Source organism: Neolamprologus brichardi, chromosome 2 (genome assembly GCF_056152115.1).
Source record: "Neolamprologus brichardi isolate AB-2024 chromosome 2, ASM5615211v1, whole genome shotgun sequence".
Lineage (NCBI taxonomy): Eukaryota > Metazoa > Chordata > Actinopteri > Cichliformes > Cichlidae > Neolamprologus > Neolamprologus brichardi.
The window spans coordinates 33287572-33308158 of record NC_142105.1 but is presented as its reverse complement, the minus strand read 5'-3'; the positions used below and the strand labels follow the sequence as shown (position 1 = coordinate 33308158).

Here is a 20587-nt window from a genome sequence, read left to right as displayed (position 1 = left end):
TAAAGTTGAAGGTTCAAACTAAAAGAAACCTCTATTTAAATCTGTTTCTAATCTAGTCAAACATTCGTTCAGCCAAAGGCCAAAGTGCTCCATACTCAGCACCCATTTCAAAGGATTTAACAGTAAACAGTTTTCACTCCTCAAATGTCCTTGGATTTGCACATTCTTAGCATAATTGAATGGAGACTTTGTTGTGTAATTTTCCATCACATTTGAATATAATTTCAATAGGACATTCTCTCGCACTTGCATTGTATTTTGCCATAGATAATTTATCCATTGCCCCAGGAGTTCTCAGGATTATTTTAATGGTTCTTTACTGATGCTTATGTGACCTTGTGTTTTATTCTGAAATTACTGACTGCAAACAGACTAGTTTACTTCACATAATGCTAGAAGTGCAATGATTTTGTAGAATCAAGCCACTTAAAAAATAATTATGAAGGCTGTCGACAGTATCTATTCATGTGCTTATTATTTTACAGTGCTTAAACAGGTCATGCACTTTTTCTGTCTTATCCCAATTATTTATCCAACCACACGCCACCAAAGGCATAAAGCGACAATGTGAAAATGCAAGCCAACAGTGATTGCACTGCACTAAAAAGCACTGAGGTGGTGTTCTGGGTTTGAATTATTGGTCACCTTGAGAATTCTTTAAAATGGCAAATATGCTAATGTTTGACTGTGTGTAGGAGGTTCCTGAACGGTAAGAAAGATTAATAATAATGGGATGTCATACCCATTGTGTAAACAGTCGGGGAAACAGCAGTTTGTTTCTTAATAGAAGGCATTCCTGTGTGTTTGTTTTTGCCTTGATATTTTAAATGTGATTAGTCATTTTCCTGTGGAATTTCTACGTGGTTCAGTTGTGTTATATGACTTGTGTGCATGCAGTGTAGCACAAATGACCGTTGTCTCTGAAGTGTACAGAAACAGGTTAATGTGCAGGAGCATTAACCTTGCCTCCACAGGAAATGTAGGTTTGTGATGCAAATGAAATTCATAACCACCTGAGGAAAAACAATCTGTGTCTCTTGTGTCGATTAAGTGGGACATGAGTCGTCTGTCTTTGCTGTGTGCAGCAGGCAGAAGTAGAGGAGCACTAGGAATGATTTGGTTGTATAAAAAAGAAAGGGGAAGGACATTTTTTCATCATTTCAAACCTTCCCTCTATAAGACGATACATGTCCAACAAAAGTATCGTACTCATGACTCTTATAGTTTTAAGAAAATGTAACAGCTACCATCCATCCATCTTCGTTTACTTATTCGAGTCAAAGTCCTGTACAGCTCTTACTACTGCTGCACAGGGACTGGATAGAGGACCAGTATCCTGAACCAGTCCACACAGGTTCCTCTAAGGCAGACCTTCCCAAAGTGTGGGGGGCGCGGTATGAAAAGGGGGGAAAAAACAAAACGCTTGGACACTGCTAGCACGGGTGCCCACAGAAACGCAAAGCAAGAGATGAAGCATCACTGAATATGTTTCCAAACCAACTTCATTCTAAGCCAAAGACTATAAAATATGGTGAAGCAAATCTGCCCTTTGGTTTACCTGCACAGGTGCAGAGGTAGGTCTCCCTGCAGGATTGGTTTCCCCTTTGTCGGGAGCAGCGCTGGGCTGTTTAAATCACAGACAAACAGGATCCCACATTCTTGATTTTTACTTTACAAACACTTGTTGTAACGACTAACTACTCCTGACATGTTGGAGATGTTTGCTCTTTATACAGTAAAGTTACAGCGGGATACAAATAACATCAGGCTGATCCTGCCACGATCCCACAGCTGTTTATGTTTTTAAACCCATTTTGCACAGAGAGACATTTTTTGAAAAATGTATTGATAGCAATGTTGAATATTATTACACAGGTCATTATTACCACTGCCCTAAGGAATAGAGCAAGTCCACAAAGCACTTACAGACTTGTTCGGCAAACTCCCACGTAGCCTTGAATGTCCAAAATAGGATAACGACCTGGTCCAGCGTTCCAGTACTCATTGTTCGTTTCCATGAGATTCGACTAACAGACTCGTCTCTCCAGTAGCCCACATTTCCATGTGACCCTACAGAGGCACATTAAACAAGAGAATCCCACAACATCAAGAGCCATAACATAGTCGGGGCGAGTTTCATCCATCCCAATGGACCTGTCATCTAGGAGTTATTGAACTGTCAGTGATCTCACTTCCAGTGATGGACAAGTCATCCACTTATTGCTTCTCTATGAAGATTCTTTCTAACTCCAGATTACATCCTTGGTTGAAGTCAGTGGCGTCCCACCCTCACTGTACACAGTATGAGTAGAGCATCACTTTCCCTCCTCGGTTACTGATGGTGATTATGGTTTCAAGCTCTCTCAAGGAGTCTGGTTCTAGACCTTAAGCCATGTGTTGAGATGATACCTACTATATCTACCTGGTATTGCTCAACATCACTCATTAGTTCAGGCTCCTTTCCTACCAGAGAGATGATGGAAGTTTTAAGAGCTAGTTTCAGTAGCTACAGGTTTGACCAGTTTGTCTTGGGCTACACAACCAGCATAAGCCCCCAATAACACAGCTCCTGGCATCACTTCGACACACAAACACCTTCACCACGATAAGCTGGAGATTCAATGGATGAGTTGTACAGACCACATTGAGTTAGCTCATATTTAGGCTCAAAATTAAATCATTAAATTGCAGTAAGTGCTTTCTCACAAGCATAAAGATGTAATTTGTGTTTCGCTCTGCTCAGGTCCAATAGGCTAAAGCCAATATTCACTTTCAGGCCAAATGTTAAACAAAATATCAGGAAAATGAGAAAATAAGTTCAGATTCATTCAGTTTTCTTTTAAGCCAATTTAAAATGGTAACACTTTATTTATTTATTTATATATTCTGTATATATAAAAACATTTTATGCAATTTACCGCAAAATACTCTTGTATTTGGTCTTGAAAAAATATGTGACTAATTCACAAGCTTTTATACTGTCTTTGGTGCTTTGTTTACCTGCAATTCAGGACCTCACTTAAAAGAGAGATGGACTGTGGTTAGATTGTTTCATGTCATTACCTTGACTTAATAGCACAAAGTAGGAGCAGAAAAAATTCTAAAGCATAAGCTGTTTTGTTGTGGTACTTTCATGTAGACGAAACCTTTTAGTTTGTTAGGTATTTGGTTAAGTATTTTTCTGTTGCTTTTATTTCTGTCGGTTTAAAAAAACAAGAAAAAAGAGTGCAGCCTGAAATCTGTGACTTCACAGACTCACACTCTGCATACTGTATATTGGCAGATATACATGTCCTAACCTTTAATATAGTTGTAATTAAAGTAGTCACTTCTGGAATTTCGATGTGCTTTGATTAGTACTTCCTTTTTATTAATAGCACCGAGTTCCAAAGGGCCGTGTCAATGACTGTCACACAAAAGTCATAGCCACCCTTTGATAAAATTCATGAGATCCCTGTCTGTTTTTCTGCTTCTCATGTTGTGGACAGTCAAATGCCAACCCTGAAATTGCTACTATGCTGTTTATCACCCCATTGGTCACACGCAATTCAATTCAATTCAATTCAATCTTTATTGGCAGACTTCATGTCCGTATATAAATAAGTATATATTGCATTTGTAAAAATATAAAACCATAATATACATAAAACACAATTACTTAAAATAAATCAATAAATACACAAACACTTTAACCAGTGCTTTCTCAGACTGGATGAGTAACGGGAACCACAACTAAAATTATACTGTTACTCGAACCATCCAGTTGTTCTCTAAAATTGAACATTAACTTTCTTAAAAGTGCTTTAAAAGTCCAAACACCCACAGCTACAAACATCTGGCTGGCACTACCACTTCTAGGTATCCTGCAAAGGATTCTCATCGCATCATTATATGCAACATGCAGCTTCTGCATGCGACATTGTTTGTAGGATGACCACAAGGGGGCAGTATATAGCGGTGTGCAATACACTTTAAACAAAGCCACTTTAACAATTACAATTAACAATTGTGCAAACTATAAATTACTTCCACATTCTAAACACTTGGAAAGCTAACATTAAGTCATTTTTAATATTTACATATTTATTTCGGTAAAATTCTTTTTCTTGCTACAATAATTTGTAATTCTTGTGAAACAACTGTTATACGCATAGGCAATTAAAACAACCAAACAAACCTATTTTAGGCACATGTGTGTTATGTTTGTATATGTGGGTCGAATAGAAGCAAATAAGAGCACAGAGGTTATCTATCCTGGACACCAAAACAAGCTCATGATTGACTCTGCAACACTGTTATACTTATTACTGTTACTATACGGCATTGGGAGTAATGGACCAGAGCTAGATGGAGATTGGTCTGTGTTGCATGAGTGTTTTACTTAGACGTCTTTCAGTGTGAAATGACTGTGTTTTCGAAGATGGTTATTGGCAGCTTTGCACTGGGTCAAGTGCAAATTCAAGTGTTTGACAAAAAGCCACAGAAGTGGTCCTTTCAGGAGGTCTCATTATAGCACTTAATACAGTGTGCAGCGGAAGTAGGCAAATGGTATAGATATTGATGATACACTACTACAGTAATTAGATGTGTTCATGTCTTGATCTTCCTTTACACGCCTTGTGATTCCTACGATGTTGGTTTTTGTGTCCGTTCACTTAGCATGGCTAAGTTCATGCGGTTTCTCGTCATATACAAAAATGAATGTATCCCTCACATTCTCCTGTTGCTGTTTGGTTATTTCTTGTTTGTCTTGTTTGTCACTCTTTAGATGCTAAAGATGCCACTCAAGGGCATGTGTGTGGCCGCACGCGGCAAAAACACTCACAAACTCCATCTCCAGTGAGAAGAACTTTTGAGTGGCAGCTTGGTGGAATGACGGTTTCTGATTGTGGTGATAATGGAATCCTTGTGTCATTGCAGATAGTGCCTCAGGAAATGGCAGAGAATTGCTTCTGGATCAAAGTCAAAGAAGAGAAGTTTGAGAATCCTGACCTATTTGCTCAGCTTTCCCTCTGCTTCTCCTCACAGAGCAAAGGTAAGGAGGCGTCATCTTTCCCCACCCCATCCTTAATTAATCAACAGACATATGCTTCCTTTAGCGTCTTTTCTCACTTAAAACGTAATTGTCTCGACACCACCGCTGTTTCTGTTTGGTCTCAGTTCAAATCTCTATGCCAGTTATGAATACCAATGCTTGTGTTTCACTGTGTTTATGTGTCTATGAGGAAGTTAAAATGCCAAGTAGCTCCTTTTTGTATTTGTTGTTTGTACCCACTGAGTAGTTTCAGATCAGTGGTTTTTATTTGTGTGTGTGTGGACGCGCACAAACTCGAGCTTGTACATATATGTGTGAATCAAGAGCAGCCATGCTTGGTTTGGTTCTTGCCTTTTCCAGTCCAGTAGACCAATCTTCCATCAGGGAAGACGTGAAGGCTTTGGTGAAAGAAGCTCTGGGAATTTACTTGTCCCGGCCAGTTTGTTTCTCGGATACACAACCAGGCTACCTAACTTGCTGAGGAACAACACAAGCAGTGCGGCGCGAGTTTGTTTTTATATGGAAGAATATGTGTGTGTATATGTGTGTGAAGGCACTTGATGTATTCCTCCCATGACAATTTGAGTGTTTTCCACTTCTTTGACAGCGAGTGTGTGCATGTGTGTTTGTGTATTTATGTGTGTGCAGCACACCCCTCTAATTCGAGCAACAGTGGGAGGGGAGAAGTCAGAGTCCTGTCAAGCGCAGAACAGTCAAATCGGAGCTCTGTCAGCATGTGTGGACATAACTATACAGAATCCTCCAACTTTTCTCTTATACCCACCATCTGTTTGGACTCTAGTCAGCCTGGCAGCAGCTTCTTGCTCTGTCTTTCTCGTAGCCTCCAGGTCTACAAACGAGAGTCGTCTCTTTTTTGTGCTGTGAAATAAATAGCAATTTCCCCTTGGCTGCCGCAAGGTGATTTACCAGCATAATACAGATGGAAGGAGAATGTGGGCTGCAAAGAACAGTTATTGCAAAGCTTAATGAAGTGACAGGGATAGGCCTAGCAGTCATGCCACTCCCTTCTCATCTTTCACAAAGGGATATCTGGCAGGCACTATAAGTTTAACATGTACTCTTTAACGCTGTTCAAGTAATTGAAGTGAAACCCTTTTTTTTCTGCAGTTAACAGTTATTTACTTTTTCCTTTATTAGATTAATGAGTTGTTATTGAGGAAGGAAGAGTTCATATTAAGTGTAAATCAGCGCTATGCTTGGAGAGTGCAGTAAATTTTTTTCCCATTGATTCTTATAATAAATTATAACTTAACCTTTTTTTAGTTTCACAGACACATGGCTTTAATTCAGCTTTAAATGTCCTTTTAAATTCTTTATTAAAGCCACTTTCTCGCCCACTGGGGATTAAAAAAAACGTCTATAGATAGTCCTTGTTCCCGCTGGCAGGGTAGGAATTCATGATCCAGCATTTCCCCCGGGAGTTACCTTTGCTGGATCCCTATCAATTACCCCTGCAGCGGCTTCACTGAATCAGCTCTTTTTCCTCTATTGTTGAAACAGAACATGATTTGCTCATGAATGAAAAATGCTGTTTAATGTTGTATATCTTCCACCCCCCCTCCCTCCCCTACAGTGAAGTTGAAAGTCAATGCGAAGGGCTTTGATGTAGATCGTATTGCAGAAAAGGTGCTAGATAGGATTTTACTAAAATGAGATAGTAGTTCATTTGTTTTCCTCTTCTCCAGGTTTCATGTTTCATTCAGTTCAATCTGAGGATAAGCGTGCTTAAAAGTGAAATATTTTATCTTAAAAAAGAATAAATTTGACCTATATTGGTGTAAAGTTTTCGTCTATCTCAAGTCCAGTTGTTTAACTGAGAATGGTGAAGTTTAAAGGAGTTTTGGGGGTTTCAGGTGTCGTGACCAGCACTAGAAAGATTAATTTCTGAGGTCTTGTGCTCTCCGTGTAACCTCTCATTGTAGCTACGGACCATAAATCCTTTGTGCTGATTTGACAAACAAGTCACTAGTGAAAACCGACTTCATTTGTCTGGGATATTGCCCAGACAATCCCTATTTTTTTTTGTTTTAAATAACACACACACACACACACACTTGTTGTTTTTTCTTTGCTTTTTTGTGGTCCCTCCATCTTTGCCACAAGATGTGGATATTTATAAGTAAAGCACACTTTGGGGGCCTAGTGTATCGTGAAAGATGAGGCAAGCAGGTGTAAATGCCTTCCCTGCAGAGCTGCCCTCAGAAAATGGTGCAAAAAAGGCTTCTGTTATCTCCACGTTTCTTGGGATTCTTGCTTGTTACTTGCATTGTTGAAGAACAACACTTTGGCAGTAAAAGAAAAAAAAAGAATCACTTTAACAGCCCCCAATTTTCAGATGCTTATTGCGCTCAGAGGCCTCTAAAACAACTGAGAATGCTAGACTGTCATCTCCCCTGCTGCTTTTATGAGTCTTACTGTTTAATGAGTTTTACCAAGAAAAGGAAATGATAATCAGGAGGGATTTCAAGCCTGGCTTCAGTCTTTTAAAGTGGCTATTTTTTCTTTGTCATTTATTATAATATGTTTTTTCAACTTGATTGAAAACTTAAAACATAAGTCACTACTCTGGGTCTTAGCTGACTAAGTCATACTTAACATTTCTTTTTCCACCTTTGGATGTTGAAAAACATAAAAAAGTTGTATTGCACATATTGAAAATATAATAATAACCAGCCCATTAAATGGATGTGGTCAAGATTAAACCAGGATGTAGTTATGCAAAAGAAGGATTTTAGGTAGTTATTGTAATGTTTTGAATAATGCCGGTCGGGGCTGCATCCTGAAAGGCATACGGTGTAAAAATCCAACATGAGGGAATCTAACAGCAGCCAAAATATATATGTAAATATACAGCACTTGTTAAATCAGTGCTCTCCAGTGATGCATTGTTGTGGTTACAAGTTTCAGTAACTTTTAGGGGTGGGGAAAAAATCGATACTTTGTAGTATGGTGATATTTTGTTTGCTAATAATGTATGGACACAGGGACAGCAGAAATCGATATTTTGTTACAAAAAGGTTTTTGTGCTCTGACTTCAGAGCATGTTGATCCTTTTTCTGAGCAAGAATCCTGACATTCCTTCACTGTCCAAATGTGTTTAACTTGTTTTATGGCAGCAATAAACATGACAGTTTACTTATTTTAATTTAAGACATGTTTTATTTTAAATTAGTTTAAAACTTTTTTATTTACTGTAAAATTATATTTTGTTTTAATTTACTTTCAAATTCTTCAGTTGCTGAAGGGGCTGCATAGTTTTCATAAACTGCATAGTTCAGAATAGCTATAATTGTACCAGATGGTTGTTCAGTTAAGTTGGACTAGACTGTAATACAAACCGTTCAGTTTGTCAACAATCAAACTGAAATGAGAGAAAGACTGAGTGTGAGACTTTGATATTAGAGAAAATGAATATTGATAAAGTTTACCTTTATGTACAGAATCTGAATATCGCAAAATATTTTAAAAAATTGCAATAATATCGTATCGTGCGTTAAGTATTGTGATAATATCGTATCGTGGGATGTCTGGCTACATCATATACACACTAATTATCTTTATATTGCCTAATAAACATGTTAGTGAGAGTATAGCACACATAGATGTAAACAGGGTTATTTTTTATTATCATTCACATGTATGTGGAAATAATTGCATTCAAATCAAAAGAAAAGTAACAAATCGTGAACCAAGAGCGACTGCCTCAAACCTCTTGGCTAATCGAAAATGCTTTTATTAAAAATGTTAACTGTGACATTGGCACTATTTCCATATATGAAGGGCAACACCAAGACAAGGTGATGAACACAACAAGGTGATTCCCACCTCTAGTAACTTTGTATGGTTACAAAGAATAAATACAGCATAAATAGAGAAAAAGACCTTCAAATGAATCATGCCCCCTCCAAGAAAAAAAGAAAAAGAAAGAAAACTTTCCATCGTCAAACAAATGTACACAGATGTAATGGTTTAAGGCTGTACAGCAACACAATCCAGCTGTTTTATCCAAAGTTTATTTATTGAACGACTTGGTGTTAATTTATATTTTTGCTGTGAGTGGAATACGCTTCTGTGGCTTCTGTAAAGGGAAGAGCATTCAAGCCGATTGTTTCAGCCTCGCTGTGCTTTATTCTGTTTTACTCTTGGAAAAATGCAGCAAGTTGAAAATGTGTTACAACTGTGGACACTGATGTCGCGCCATAGTCGTCACCTTTGACACCATTTTGCAGTTTGTGATCAGACAATTGTTTCCACCCCCACAAAGAGCTGAACAAATGTGTTATCATAGAAATCTCGTGTTCTATTAAAACCACTTGGTCTCTGTAGAACAACTTGGACTCAATTGTAGAATCATCTTATTTTACATTCAGATAGTTTTTCACCCTTTTGCTGTTTGTCTTTTGTCTTATTCAGTCTTCTCTGCCTTCACTTGGCTGTATCGGCTTTTCCCCTTTACACTCTCCCCCATTGACTTGGCTCTCTTTTTTTCTTTTACTCTCATCTCCCCTCAGTTTGCTTTATCAATCAGTGTGTTGCGCCTTTGTACGGCTCTTGGGATCAAAACAGATTCACTCTGGGATTGAATGCGTGTAGCCATGGCCTCCTGCATTTGAAAGGCAATTCATTCAGCTGGAACTTTGCGGTTCAATTTGAAGCAAGATTGATGTTGGCAAACTTCACACCCCCTTTATTCCAAAATGTTTCCTCCATTGCCCTCATCAATTGGTGATGGACAAAGGGCATGTGCCAGTTTGTAATGGTGATGTCTGGGAGGCTTCTCAGCAGAAACAACACAGAGAAAGAAAGGAGATTACTCAACAACAACTGAAATCCCAACATGGACTGTATATTCCTCATGTGTCATATATAAGTTGCAGAGAGGAATATATATAAAGCCTATCCGAGCTATCATAGAGTGACAGGCGGCGCACACCCTGATCAGGTCGACAATCTATCGCAGAGCTTTGTAAAACGATGTTGTTATTTGTAAATTTAAAAAGGAAACAAAATCAAACACACACAAAGAAAAAGCGGTGTTAAGGGTTCTATCTAAGGCACACATGTTTTCACCGGACCAACCTGAAGTTTCAGTGTAAAGGTCAACCCTGAACTTGGCTTAAACCTGACTAAAAGTGATGGCCGCAGTCATCCTGCCCCTCATAACAATAAATTAGATCAAATCCTTCAAGAGTTTTCCCCACTTTGACACCCATGTTTCCTTTACCTCCACCCCCACAGCTCTGCCCCACACACATGCTCTCCCCTACTGAGCCAATGTGGTGTGCACACCAGCTGATTCTCAATCCCTGCTACAAAGCCCCAGCAGCAGGGCGGTAATGGCCCAGCCACAACGGCAGTAATGATGGAATCAGTGGGGGGTTTAGCTGGCTCTCTGACTCTTCCTAATAAGTCCCCTAATAACTCTGTTAACATCAGGGCTGACCTGGCCACCGGATCAAACACACTCACGCATGATTGGCCACCTCGCCAGACACTCGGCAGCCTCTCAGACAAGAAAACTGTTGCTGACCAGTAGCCCCTGTAGGGCTTCTTCACTATACTTAACAGACGTTTTGGCTCACAAAACATAGTCGCAAATGTTGCAACAAGTGCTACGCAAATTATTTTAATCCCGTTAAGCGGTATTCATTTACTAACAATATGTCTCGGTGATAAAAACCTCGAAAAAGCTTGTTGCTCTTTCAAAAAACATATCCCTAGGCTATTGCTGAAGCTCTTCCTTTTCAGCTGCACACAATGTAATAAGGACCTTAATCTAATGAGTTTAAGCTGAAGTGAAGACATTGTAGCCCACTGTGGGACAGTCTGCCTTGAATTGATAGCGTTTGTGCAATGATTAGCTTTTGATATTTTCTATGTCAAAGTGTTTGGGAGTCAAGCTTGATGGTTTGCCATGCTTCCCTGGAGTACACGGCTGTTTATTTCCGATTGTGTTAATTGAGAGGAGGGACCGTTCGCCAAGACAGCTTTCTCTGTGTCCTTATCCTGTGCTTTTCTTCTCCAGAAATCTCCCTCTTTCTTCTTTCTTATCTCGTCTTTCTCCGCTTTCTTCTGAAATCATCTCTTTGGACATGATGGTGTCCATCTGGAGCCGGGGCCGGCCTGGTGAAAAGACACCCACTCTCGCTCTCAGCCTCATTGTTTAACAGCTCCAGTCTCTCACAAACAAGATCTCAATTGGCATTTTACCACATACTCATTTTGTAAATTGTCATCGGTGTCTGAGTGGAGAGATACTTCCCTTTTGGGTGAATTGTTTTGATTACCCAAGACCGTTCCTCACATTTCAATCACTCAATCATGCATTCCAGATTAAATGTCCATTATTACTTGAAACGAGGCTGTTTTGGAAAAGAAACGCTTCAAATTGTGCAATTTTCCACATTTTATAGGAAGGCCATTAATTGCCGGTGCAGGCAGGGGACATTTGTCTCAATAAAACACAAAACACCCCGATGTTCATTTCTCTCTGTTTGGGGCGGCGAGCTCGCTGCGGATATCTGTGGGTCAGCCATTTCCTTTGCTCATCCCTGCACATTTTTAATATATTACATATGAATGGAAATTAGGCCCTTAAATATTAATGACAAGTAATTGGTTTATTGTAGGAGACTATATTATGTGTGTGCATCTTTGTAAGAGAGTGAGTCAGCGAGAGAGAAATTTCCTCTCATTCCCACTTCATATTGCCTCGCTGTGATGTCCCACTGATTTTAATCTTCTCTTCTCAGATGAGAGCCATTCTGGCTATCATGGTGCACTTTAACTTTAGCCCTCTGAATATTAGCTTTCTTTGATACCTGCCGCTTACAGCCTCCCAAGTCTACATCCAGCTAACTTTTATGTGCCTTCAGGTAGACTGTAATGTTCATCAAAAAGCTGTCTCTTGAAAAATAAATATCCCCTATGCATCTAAATATTTTATTTCTTCTTCTTCATGCTCGCTCCCTCGGATAATCTCAGCTAACGGAAATTTGGGATATGTCAATCTTTCTTGTTATCGTTCTAATCTTTGTTATTCTCCACGGACCTTAAGAGGTATATATTCTCCATCAATTTGCCTTTATCTTCTCATCAACATTTTTAGGTATTCCCCATTATTGAGCTTTTTCTTTATTTTCTCGGTACCCTTGTGACAAGGGAGCAGCCAAAGTAGCTTTTAGCGCTCGAGCGTGTTTTCCCTTTTGATGGCAAACTAAGTTTGTTTTGTCGAGCTATATTTCTAGAGTGAAAATTGCGAGACATAAAGTCTATAAATACATGAGAGAAATGTTGAATGCCATTTTGTATTTGTCAGATATAAACATATAAACACAACTCTTTAGTTAAATGTTAAACTTCCATTTGTTTCTTTACTATTGTGGCCACTCTCCCTCACAGTTACCCTTACATGGTATTTGCAGGTGTGTAATAATAACAACCAAGCTTCCCAAACATGTCAGAAAATTTTAATCTGTTTTAACCCTTTAAAACCGGTTTTGTGCAACTACTTTTAAATCCTTGTAGATCTGCAACCACGTGAGCTAGCGCAATCATTTTTTTTGCATATGAAACCGGAGGAGTTGTACTTACATCTTATGCCATCAGCTTGTCCTCGGTCACAGTTTCCTTCCACATATAGTTTTGCAAAAACTGCATAAAAAGCGCTTGTAGCAACAAAAACATAATATTCCAGAAACACGCTTTGCTGATCCGATCAGCTGATTGTAACACTTCCTACGTCCATCAGCACGAACTATCGCATGTCCGCCATGACCTGCCCGAAACCGGAAGTGACGTCATTTCCGCGGAAATGTAGTTTTTTACCATCAGGGCCTCATGAGCCTATACTGGTGTTTTTAAAAGTTATGTTTGACTTTATGACTTTCTGTGTGGTTTCTGGGATGCTTAGGACTCATATTGCACTGCTGGAAATAGTTTATTTTGATGCATATGCTGCTTTTTTGCAAATTTGCACTATAATATTTATTTTCGTTTTTCCTGCAGTATATAAAAATTGGTGTATTTCAAAAATAAAACTATGAAGACACTCAAAATAAATTTCCTGTGGTGGGAAACTATTTTGTGCAACTTTTTTGTATTTACAGTTTTGAGGGATAAGCCTCTTAAATTTCTCTAACTAGAAATATATGTTAAAAAAACAAAAACAATTTTCAATTTTTTTGTAGTTTATTGCACTTTTTTGCAATTTATGTAATTACTATGCACTTAATGCAGACATATTATTAAAATTTGGGCTATAATGGTTGTATTGATGTATAGCAACTTGAAATGCTCCCAAAAATGGCTCCACAGCATGTAAAAATATAATATAAGCTCTGGCGGACTTGGTTCTATGGTAGGTCTTAAAGGGTTAATGTAGCATCTAATAGAGTGAAAGGGGCATTTAGTTTTAAACAAATGGAACAGTACATGAAGTTGCTGTATGTGTTTGTGCGTCTCCCTCGTGTTTCGTCCGGTAAATCTCCCGTCTGCACGTCTTCCTAATTGAGTGATCGGATTCTTATTAACAATGGGACTTGCCTTTAAAAAGATGACATTGTCAGCACTGTCGCCGGAGCTTTTCACACGAACAACCCCGGTGGAGCCTCATTAACTCACCCCCATGATCCCAAACAGAAGAATATGGAGCGCATATCTAATCCAGCGCAGAAGCACGAGTACCAGAGCTGTGAGCTCTATAAGGAATCCGTAATGTGGGCTCACCGCTCACTGTGTGCACCTCATTGAGTGAAAGTTTTTAAAGTTTTGCCTTAAGTGTTGCTTTCATTAGCGTCAATAATGAAGTGAAGTGGCTTGTCTGCACGCTGTATGTGTGATATTTATATGATTCATATATTTATATACTGATGTCTAACTCTGACCTGTCTGAATGCTCTGTGGATCTTCCTCCGTCTTGATTTTCATGTAGATAAAGATCAAAAGGTGCAGACAAACCACTGTTTCTCCACTAGCTAACACAACGCCCGACGGTGCAGACTAGCCTGCCGAGTTTCTTACATGGCATTAAGTTTCATTTGTCTGTGAACCTCTTTGGTGGAATTGCTTTGTGACTACAAGAGGGCCAGGCTGTGACACTCCCACAGCCAATCTGGTTGGAACGGTGCAGAGACGAGACGGAGCATCGCTAGGGGGGAAGAGAGCAAGCGTGATGTCACGAGCAGGATAGTAAACAATCAGAGGCCTGCGTGTTCAAGATGGTGCCTCCTTGAATATAAACAATCATGACTTCTCATGCCAGAGTGCGGTAAATTTCTGCACAGATAGAAGAGGTTGAGGCAAGCGAAAGAGAGAGTAAAGTAGACAGACCGTCGTGATTACAGATTGTGATCCAAAGTCACCCGAAAAACGAAAAACAAAACAAAACACTAAAAGCGGCGACACTTAAGGGAACTATATCAAACTTGGCACCGCTGGAATGAAACTTTTTCGTTACGTAAATATGGAATTGAGCTCTGTCAGATGTATAGTTAGTTAAAATATGTTGCTGTCAAAAACCAGTAAGACATCCTGACTAATGATGCTTTAGTCCCAGACAACCGTTTCAGAATATGCTAATGTAATATCTTGTATGAAATAGTTTTCATTACTGAAGTAACTTCATTTTATTTCAGGATCAATACAGAGTCCACAGAAAGCGAAGGAGCCTGCACTTTTTACGTTTTTGATGAAGACCATCAAAAGCTTGTGTCAATGACAGACAGGGAGGACGTTTTCCAGACATTAATGTTAAGACACTTTTGTTTATCCAGCTCAGTGAAAAGGTTGAGTGTTTTCTCTGGTCTTGTAAAGATCGAGCACCACCAGTCACATCAACTCTCCTTTAAACTTGTCTCAGTTTCCCTTCAGGAGACACTTATCGGTACAGTTAGCCTTTCTTTTATTTATTTTACCTTTCTTGTTTGTACTTCTCCGTCCTCCCACTCCATCCCTTTATGTGCTTCTCACCATCTTTCACTACCTGTCTTCTCGCTTGAACTTAAAGACGCTATCTTGCTTCTTTTTCCGCTTATCATTGTCTTGCCACTATATTCATAGCATACAAATTTCTGTGTTTCATTTTCTGTGTGAATGTTTGTCTCTGTCTGTTTTCCATCACAGCATTAGGTTCAGACTCGGCTCCCTTTGGCAAAGTTTCCTCCATCGGTCCCTAAAAGTTGACTCTCTCAGTAAGTGTAACAAAAAAAGGAGAAATAAACTTAATAAATTAAAGAAAACTTTTTAAAGTCCATGTTATTAATTTGCTCGTCTAACAAGAATATGGTCCAAACTAGGGATGCACCGATACCACTTTTTTGGAAACGAGTACGAGTACTTGCATTTCAGTACTCGCGGATGCCGAGTACTTAATAAAAACATGATTTAAATTTACAAGTAACAGCTTTAGTCCTATAATTTAACAAAAAAAACAACAACAAGGGACTAGTTTGGAATTAAGAACATTTATTTAAAATGAAAAGCATGTTGTATGCAACATATTACAGAATAAATAATTATAAAAAACAAAATTTAATTTTAAATTCGTTCGTCTGTTTCTCTGTTTAGAAGTCTCACTAGCACAGTCACAGCTGGGATGACATCAGAGGCTAGTGCGTCGTAGCTGCTCACTTTTTTAGTTAGTTCCTCAAAGGGGGCGAGGATGGCAACAGTCGTCTCCATAAGAGCCCATTGGTGAGCGGTGAGATAGTCAGGGAGCTCGTGCTCGGACACGCCCAGCACTCGCTTTTGCTCAATGAGGGACTGGAGCATGTAATACGTGCTGTTCCAGCGCGTCTGTACGTCCTGCTGCAGTCTCTTTATTGGCTGGTTGAGCTGTCCCTGAATGTCCTCGAGGCGGGAGTAGGCTAAGGCGGAATGTTTAAAATGCCCAACTATTTTCCGTCCCACTGCTGTAGCATCAGCTATGCTCCTCTGTGCTAATAAGCGTGGGTAAATAAGCGTGGGTAAATAAGCGTGGGTAAACTCTTCGTACTCGTTGTCGTGTTGGGATTTTGGTGCTTGATTAAATTACTTGTGTTAAATGCGCTACCTTTAGAGCCTCTGGACAATTTCGCTGAGCACAATTTGCAGTCCGCCTTTGTTTTCGCGTCTTCGTTCACTTTGAAATGATATGTCTGATATGTCTCGCCTCACCTTCTCCCCGCTCTGAGCTGCAGCCGGGGCCTGGGGGCGGGCACTCGGGGCCTGGGGGCGGACACTCGAGGCCTGGGGGCGGGCACTCGGGGCCTGGGGGCGGGCACTCGAGGCCTGGGGGCGGGCACTCGGCGCCTGTGATTCACCCCTTACATGCCGCTCAAACATAGACAGGTCTCAGACCGTGGTATCGGGGGACTTTTAACGAGTACCAGTACTTAAATGTGGTATCGAGGCCGATACCCGATACTGGTATCGGTATCGGGTATCGGGTATACCAGGGAGTTGTATACCAGGGTAATACCAGGGTATCGGTAAAAAAGAAAAGAGGTAATAAATAAAAAATGAAAATATGTTTGGACTAGGGATGCACCGACCGGTATCGGTGCATCCCTAGTCCAAACATATTTTCATTTTTTATTTATTACCTCTTTTCTTTTTTTATTTGTTACTCTTGTGCCCTTGACGCCTTCTTATTAAAAAAGATGGATTTTGAAATAATGATTGAAAGTGTTAAACAAGCCACATAGTTACTATTAATGGCAGATGAAATTATAGATGCATCACAAGTTGCAGTGTAGAATCATTGAATGGGAATCACGTTTTTCTCTAAACTGCCATTTTTATAGATTATCTCCTCCTTCGTTCCCTCTTTTTGACCGTGTTTCATTAAACACAGTTTGAAAATGCAGAAAAAGCGAAAGCTGGAATGTGATAAATGTGCAGAAGAACGAGCAATGATGTTCAGCATCAACCATTATTTCAGTGTGCTTGTTTTTTGCCTTTGGTGCAGGCGTTTTCCTCTGTAAGCAAACACATGATTCACAGAGTCAGAAGGTTTCTGTTCCTGCTGTGAGGCTATTCTCATACTTGTTAATCTGTGTGTCTTTTGGTGGTGTTTCACCCTTATTGCAGTTTTGCTCCACCTACACATGTTGAAGGAAGCAGTTCAGGACAGAGACGGTGTCGTGGAAATGTTGCGTTTGCGTTTACACTTCACGTGAGCACGCTGAAACCAGCTGTGACACTGCAGCAATCAAGCACATTTTAACATTGATTCAAAATGAGTATCAGCAATTGTGCACTGTTTACATATTTGTACAGATAATACCAGGGTGTTTTGGGAATGTTGTTTACTGAGACTTTCATGCAAATAAAGCCCCGTTGAACCGACTCCGTCCACAGTGGGTGGGCATGCTAATAAACATTGTATTTCAGTGAGTGTTTCATCATTTCCAAATTCATCCCAGACCTCTGACCTCAGTTTTTCATCGCGGGGTGAGGACCGACTGATGTCAAGGCCGCGTTTAAATGTTTTGCTGCGTGGAAAGTAGAGGTCCAGTTGTAGTTGGAGACGATTAAGTAGCAGAGCTGGTGGTTTTAAAGATGTGGCAGATTACTTTGACTTGCATTAAGTTGTTTCTGCTCTCTTGACCTTTTTTTTATCACCTTTCCAACTCCCCTCCAATCCAGCTCAGTCTGAGGTAAAGCAGCTTATTAACCTTTCTGAGGCCGCAAGCATCCCCGGGATGGAAAGACACCTCAGACGTACTGTGTGAGACAAATTAACCTAAGAGGATTGATACACCTTGATTTTAATTATAATCGCACGAGGCAGCAAAATGCATTGGATATTTCATGTCTGCTGCAAACATGAATATGACTATATATTGCTGTTTTATTAAAGTTCAGCTGTGCTGAAACGGAGCTCTAAGAAAAGCAATGAAAATGTTTCCAGCCAGTCAGTCTACACTTCTGCGTTCTTCACATCTTGATTTGAATTCTTATTATAATATTTTCTGTTAACCTAACATGTTGAATACAGAAATTTCAGCTTGCCTCCTATTACTTCTTATTTGCGCTTTGCGACTAATGTATCGCTGCGTTAAATGTCTCCTTTATACCTTGAAAGTGTCGGGACAATTTCCTCGCCATCCCTCAGATGGGTTCAAAAATTTGCCATATGTATTCTATTATGCAGCACTGCACTGCATTACTGTGCAAGAAACCTTACTGCACAGTTGTTCATTTACACTCATCCCCATGTAGATTGGTGCCAATGGACATATAATTCTCCTAAGGCGTATTCCTTTCATCTATCAGCTATCTGCCCCAAGCGATCAGTGCCAATTTCTCCCAAGCAAATGTATATCTTTTATAAATCTGCTACAGCTGTGTCTGTAATTGACTACCTATAATTGAATATGTGAAGCCCTCCCCTCCAATGTAATTAAGTCCCACTGTTAGGTGAATGCGATATGAAGACAAGCACATACCAGTCACCTTGTGGCCCATTATTCTGCCCCTAAAACGGGTATTTCACCCTCCACGAAAGAGAAAAACAATCTGCTTCACAACACTCTCCTTATGTACTTACCAAAGTAGTTTAATGTGAGTTAGACAAGCAGATAGTAGATTTTGGTGTGTTTTTCTCCCTCTTTTTTAAGGGTCTTGCCCCATTCCTGTGAGGGTCCCTTGAGGAATTTCTTCAAATTTGGCTCAACTGTTCATTTGTACTCAAGGATGAACTTTGATAAAGGTCACTGCGACCTCACATCCATATAATTCTTGTAAACGAGACGTATCAGGAGCCCTCAGTGGGATTTTCGATAGACATGGGAACTCTAGGATGAACCGATTTCATTTAAATGGCTAAAGATCAAGGTCATTGTGACTCCACAAAACACAATTTACCCATAACTCAATAATTTATATGCTAATTATGAAAACATTTCACCCAAATGCCTAACGTGATGAGATAATAAGGCGAGACCTTTTATATATTCGGGTTTCTAGTAATGAAAGTAAAATTCACTGCTGTTGTATAGCTGATACGTGGTGCATATAAAGAATTTATATTTAAATCAGAGTCGACTGTCATTGCATCAGTTTTGCATTCTGTTAGGAATCGGTGTTATTGAACAACAACAACAAAACAGCTTTAATATGTTTATTAAATTCCTTCAAAGTGTTGACTAAAAATTATCTGGACAGTCGTGGGTGTAAAGTGCAACTTTTAGTGGTTGCCAGAGGCGAACAATTTCTAGTTTTATCGCTGCGCTGACTGTAATGAGCGCTGATGGCAGGCAGAGAACAGGGGCAGCGAAAATACTCCGGGGTTAATTGTTTGTTTTTGAGGACTCCAGTTTGCCTTCCTCTGCTGGCTTTAGCCAAAGCTTGCACACCGGTGGAAGCAAAGGCACGTGCAGGATGGTGTAGTGGATGACTAAGCAGGGCACCCTGGCCACTCCGGGCCCATAAGTCTCTACATCTGAGGCTGAATTTGTTCATTAAAGGTGCGGGAGACTGTTTGACCTTAGGCAAATCTCCGATGACCCCTTTCCCTGTAAACGCTTCATTAGCTTTGCTTCTCCCATATTGGACTGCCGTATTTAATCTAAGCTTCGACTTGCTCCACCTAAATTGTATACATAGTGTGTTTGTGTGTGTGCTGGTGCGTGTGCATATTTGTATGTGTGTTAATGAGGGCTCCTGGTGGTGTGTAATTAACACAACAACAAATGTCCCTAAAGGGTAAGATTAACGTTGAACACATTAGACACAATGGAGCTCGGGAGAGACTTTTTTTTTTTTTTTTTTGGCAATTAAATGTTTTGTGTGTGTGTGTGTGTCTGTGTGTGTCAGACCATAACTCATGTTGGCTGTATTGCTGCCATTTCTGTCTCTCAGACATACACACGTACACGTGAGCACACAGTCACACAAAGCCAGCAGTCCCTCTGGATTTGCGGGCTCCTCACATGCAGGCTGGCAGGATTCTGTCTGCCTTCTTTTCCCGACCGCCTCCTCCACACAACCTGGTCCAACAAAGATAAACACATGCTGGGTAGATTATTAGAGAAGTACCAGGGCCCCACAGAGGAGCAGCCAGTGCACAATTGTGCTTCGAACGTGGTGGTACCTTGTAGAATCCGATGCATTCACCCCCAGGGTGTTCTGATACATACTTAGACACAGGTGGGCGCTGATACCGGCATGTGAGCTACAACAGACTCCACTGACATTTCATTGTCAAAGAAACTCCCGGCACATTGTTTTCACTAATGGCATTTCTGCTGGTTTAGATGCTTTAGCAGCTTTAAAGGTAAGCGGAAAAATGGCCTTTTTTTTAATTGATATTGGTTATTATACAGACATGCAGTGCAGTAAAAACATCGTCATTTTCTTAATCTCGTCAAGATGACACAACTCATCTTGGACTACACAAGAATTCCAGTGATGATAATGATGATGAGTAAACCACTTTTAGACATTAACTGCACAATATCCCAAGCGAGTGCTGATTGAGAGACCTAAATAGCCTTCACTCAGCAGAAGCACTCTCCATCTTGTCTTTATGCTAAGATAATATTAACA

At 40.0% G+C, this 20587-nt stretch overlaps 1 protein-coding gene across 5 annotated transcripts in view; it reads left to right on the top strand.

The window, feature by feature from the left end:
- The window catches only part of diaph2 (diaphanous-related formin 2), a 405324-nt gene that overhangs the window by 152579 nt on the left and 232158 nt on the right, over nucleotides 1–20587 (top strand). For all 5 annotated transcript variants that reach the window (XM_087851703.1, XM_087851702.1, XM_087851696.1 and 2 more), the window contains one exon: nucleotides 4921–5035. In XM_087851703.1, coding sequence (XP_087707829.1) covers nucleotides 4921–5035 — 115 coding nt within the window. The remainder of the gene's footprint in view (nucleotides 1–4920; nucleotides 5036–20587) is intronic.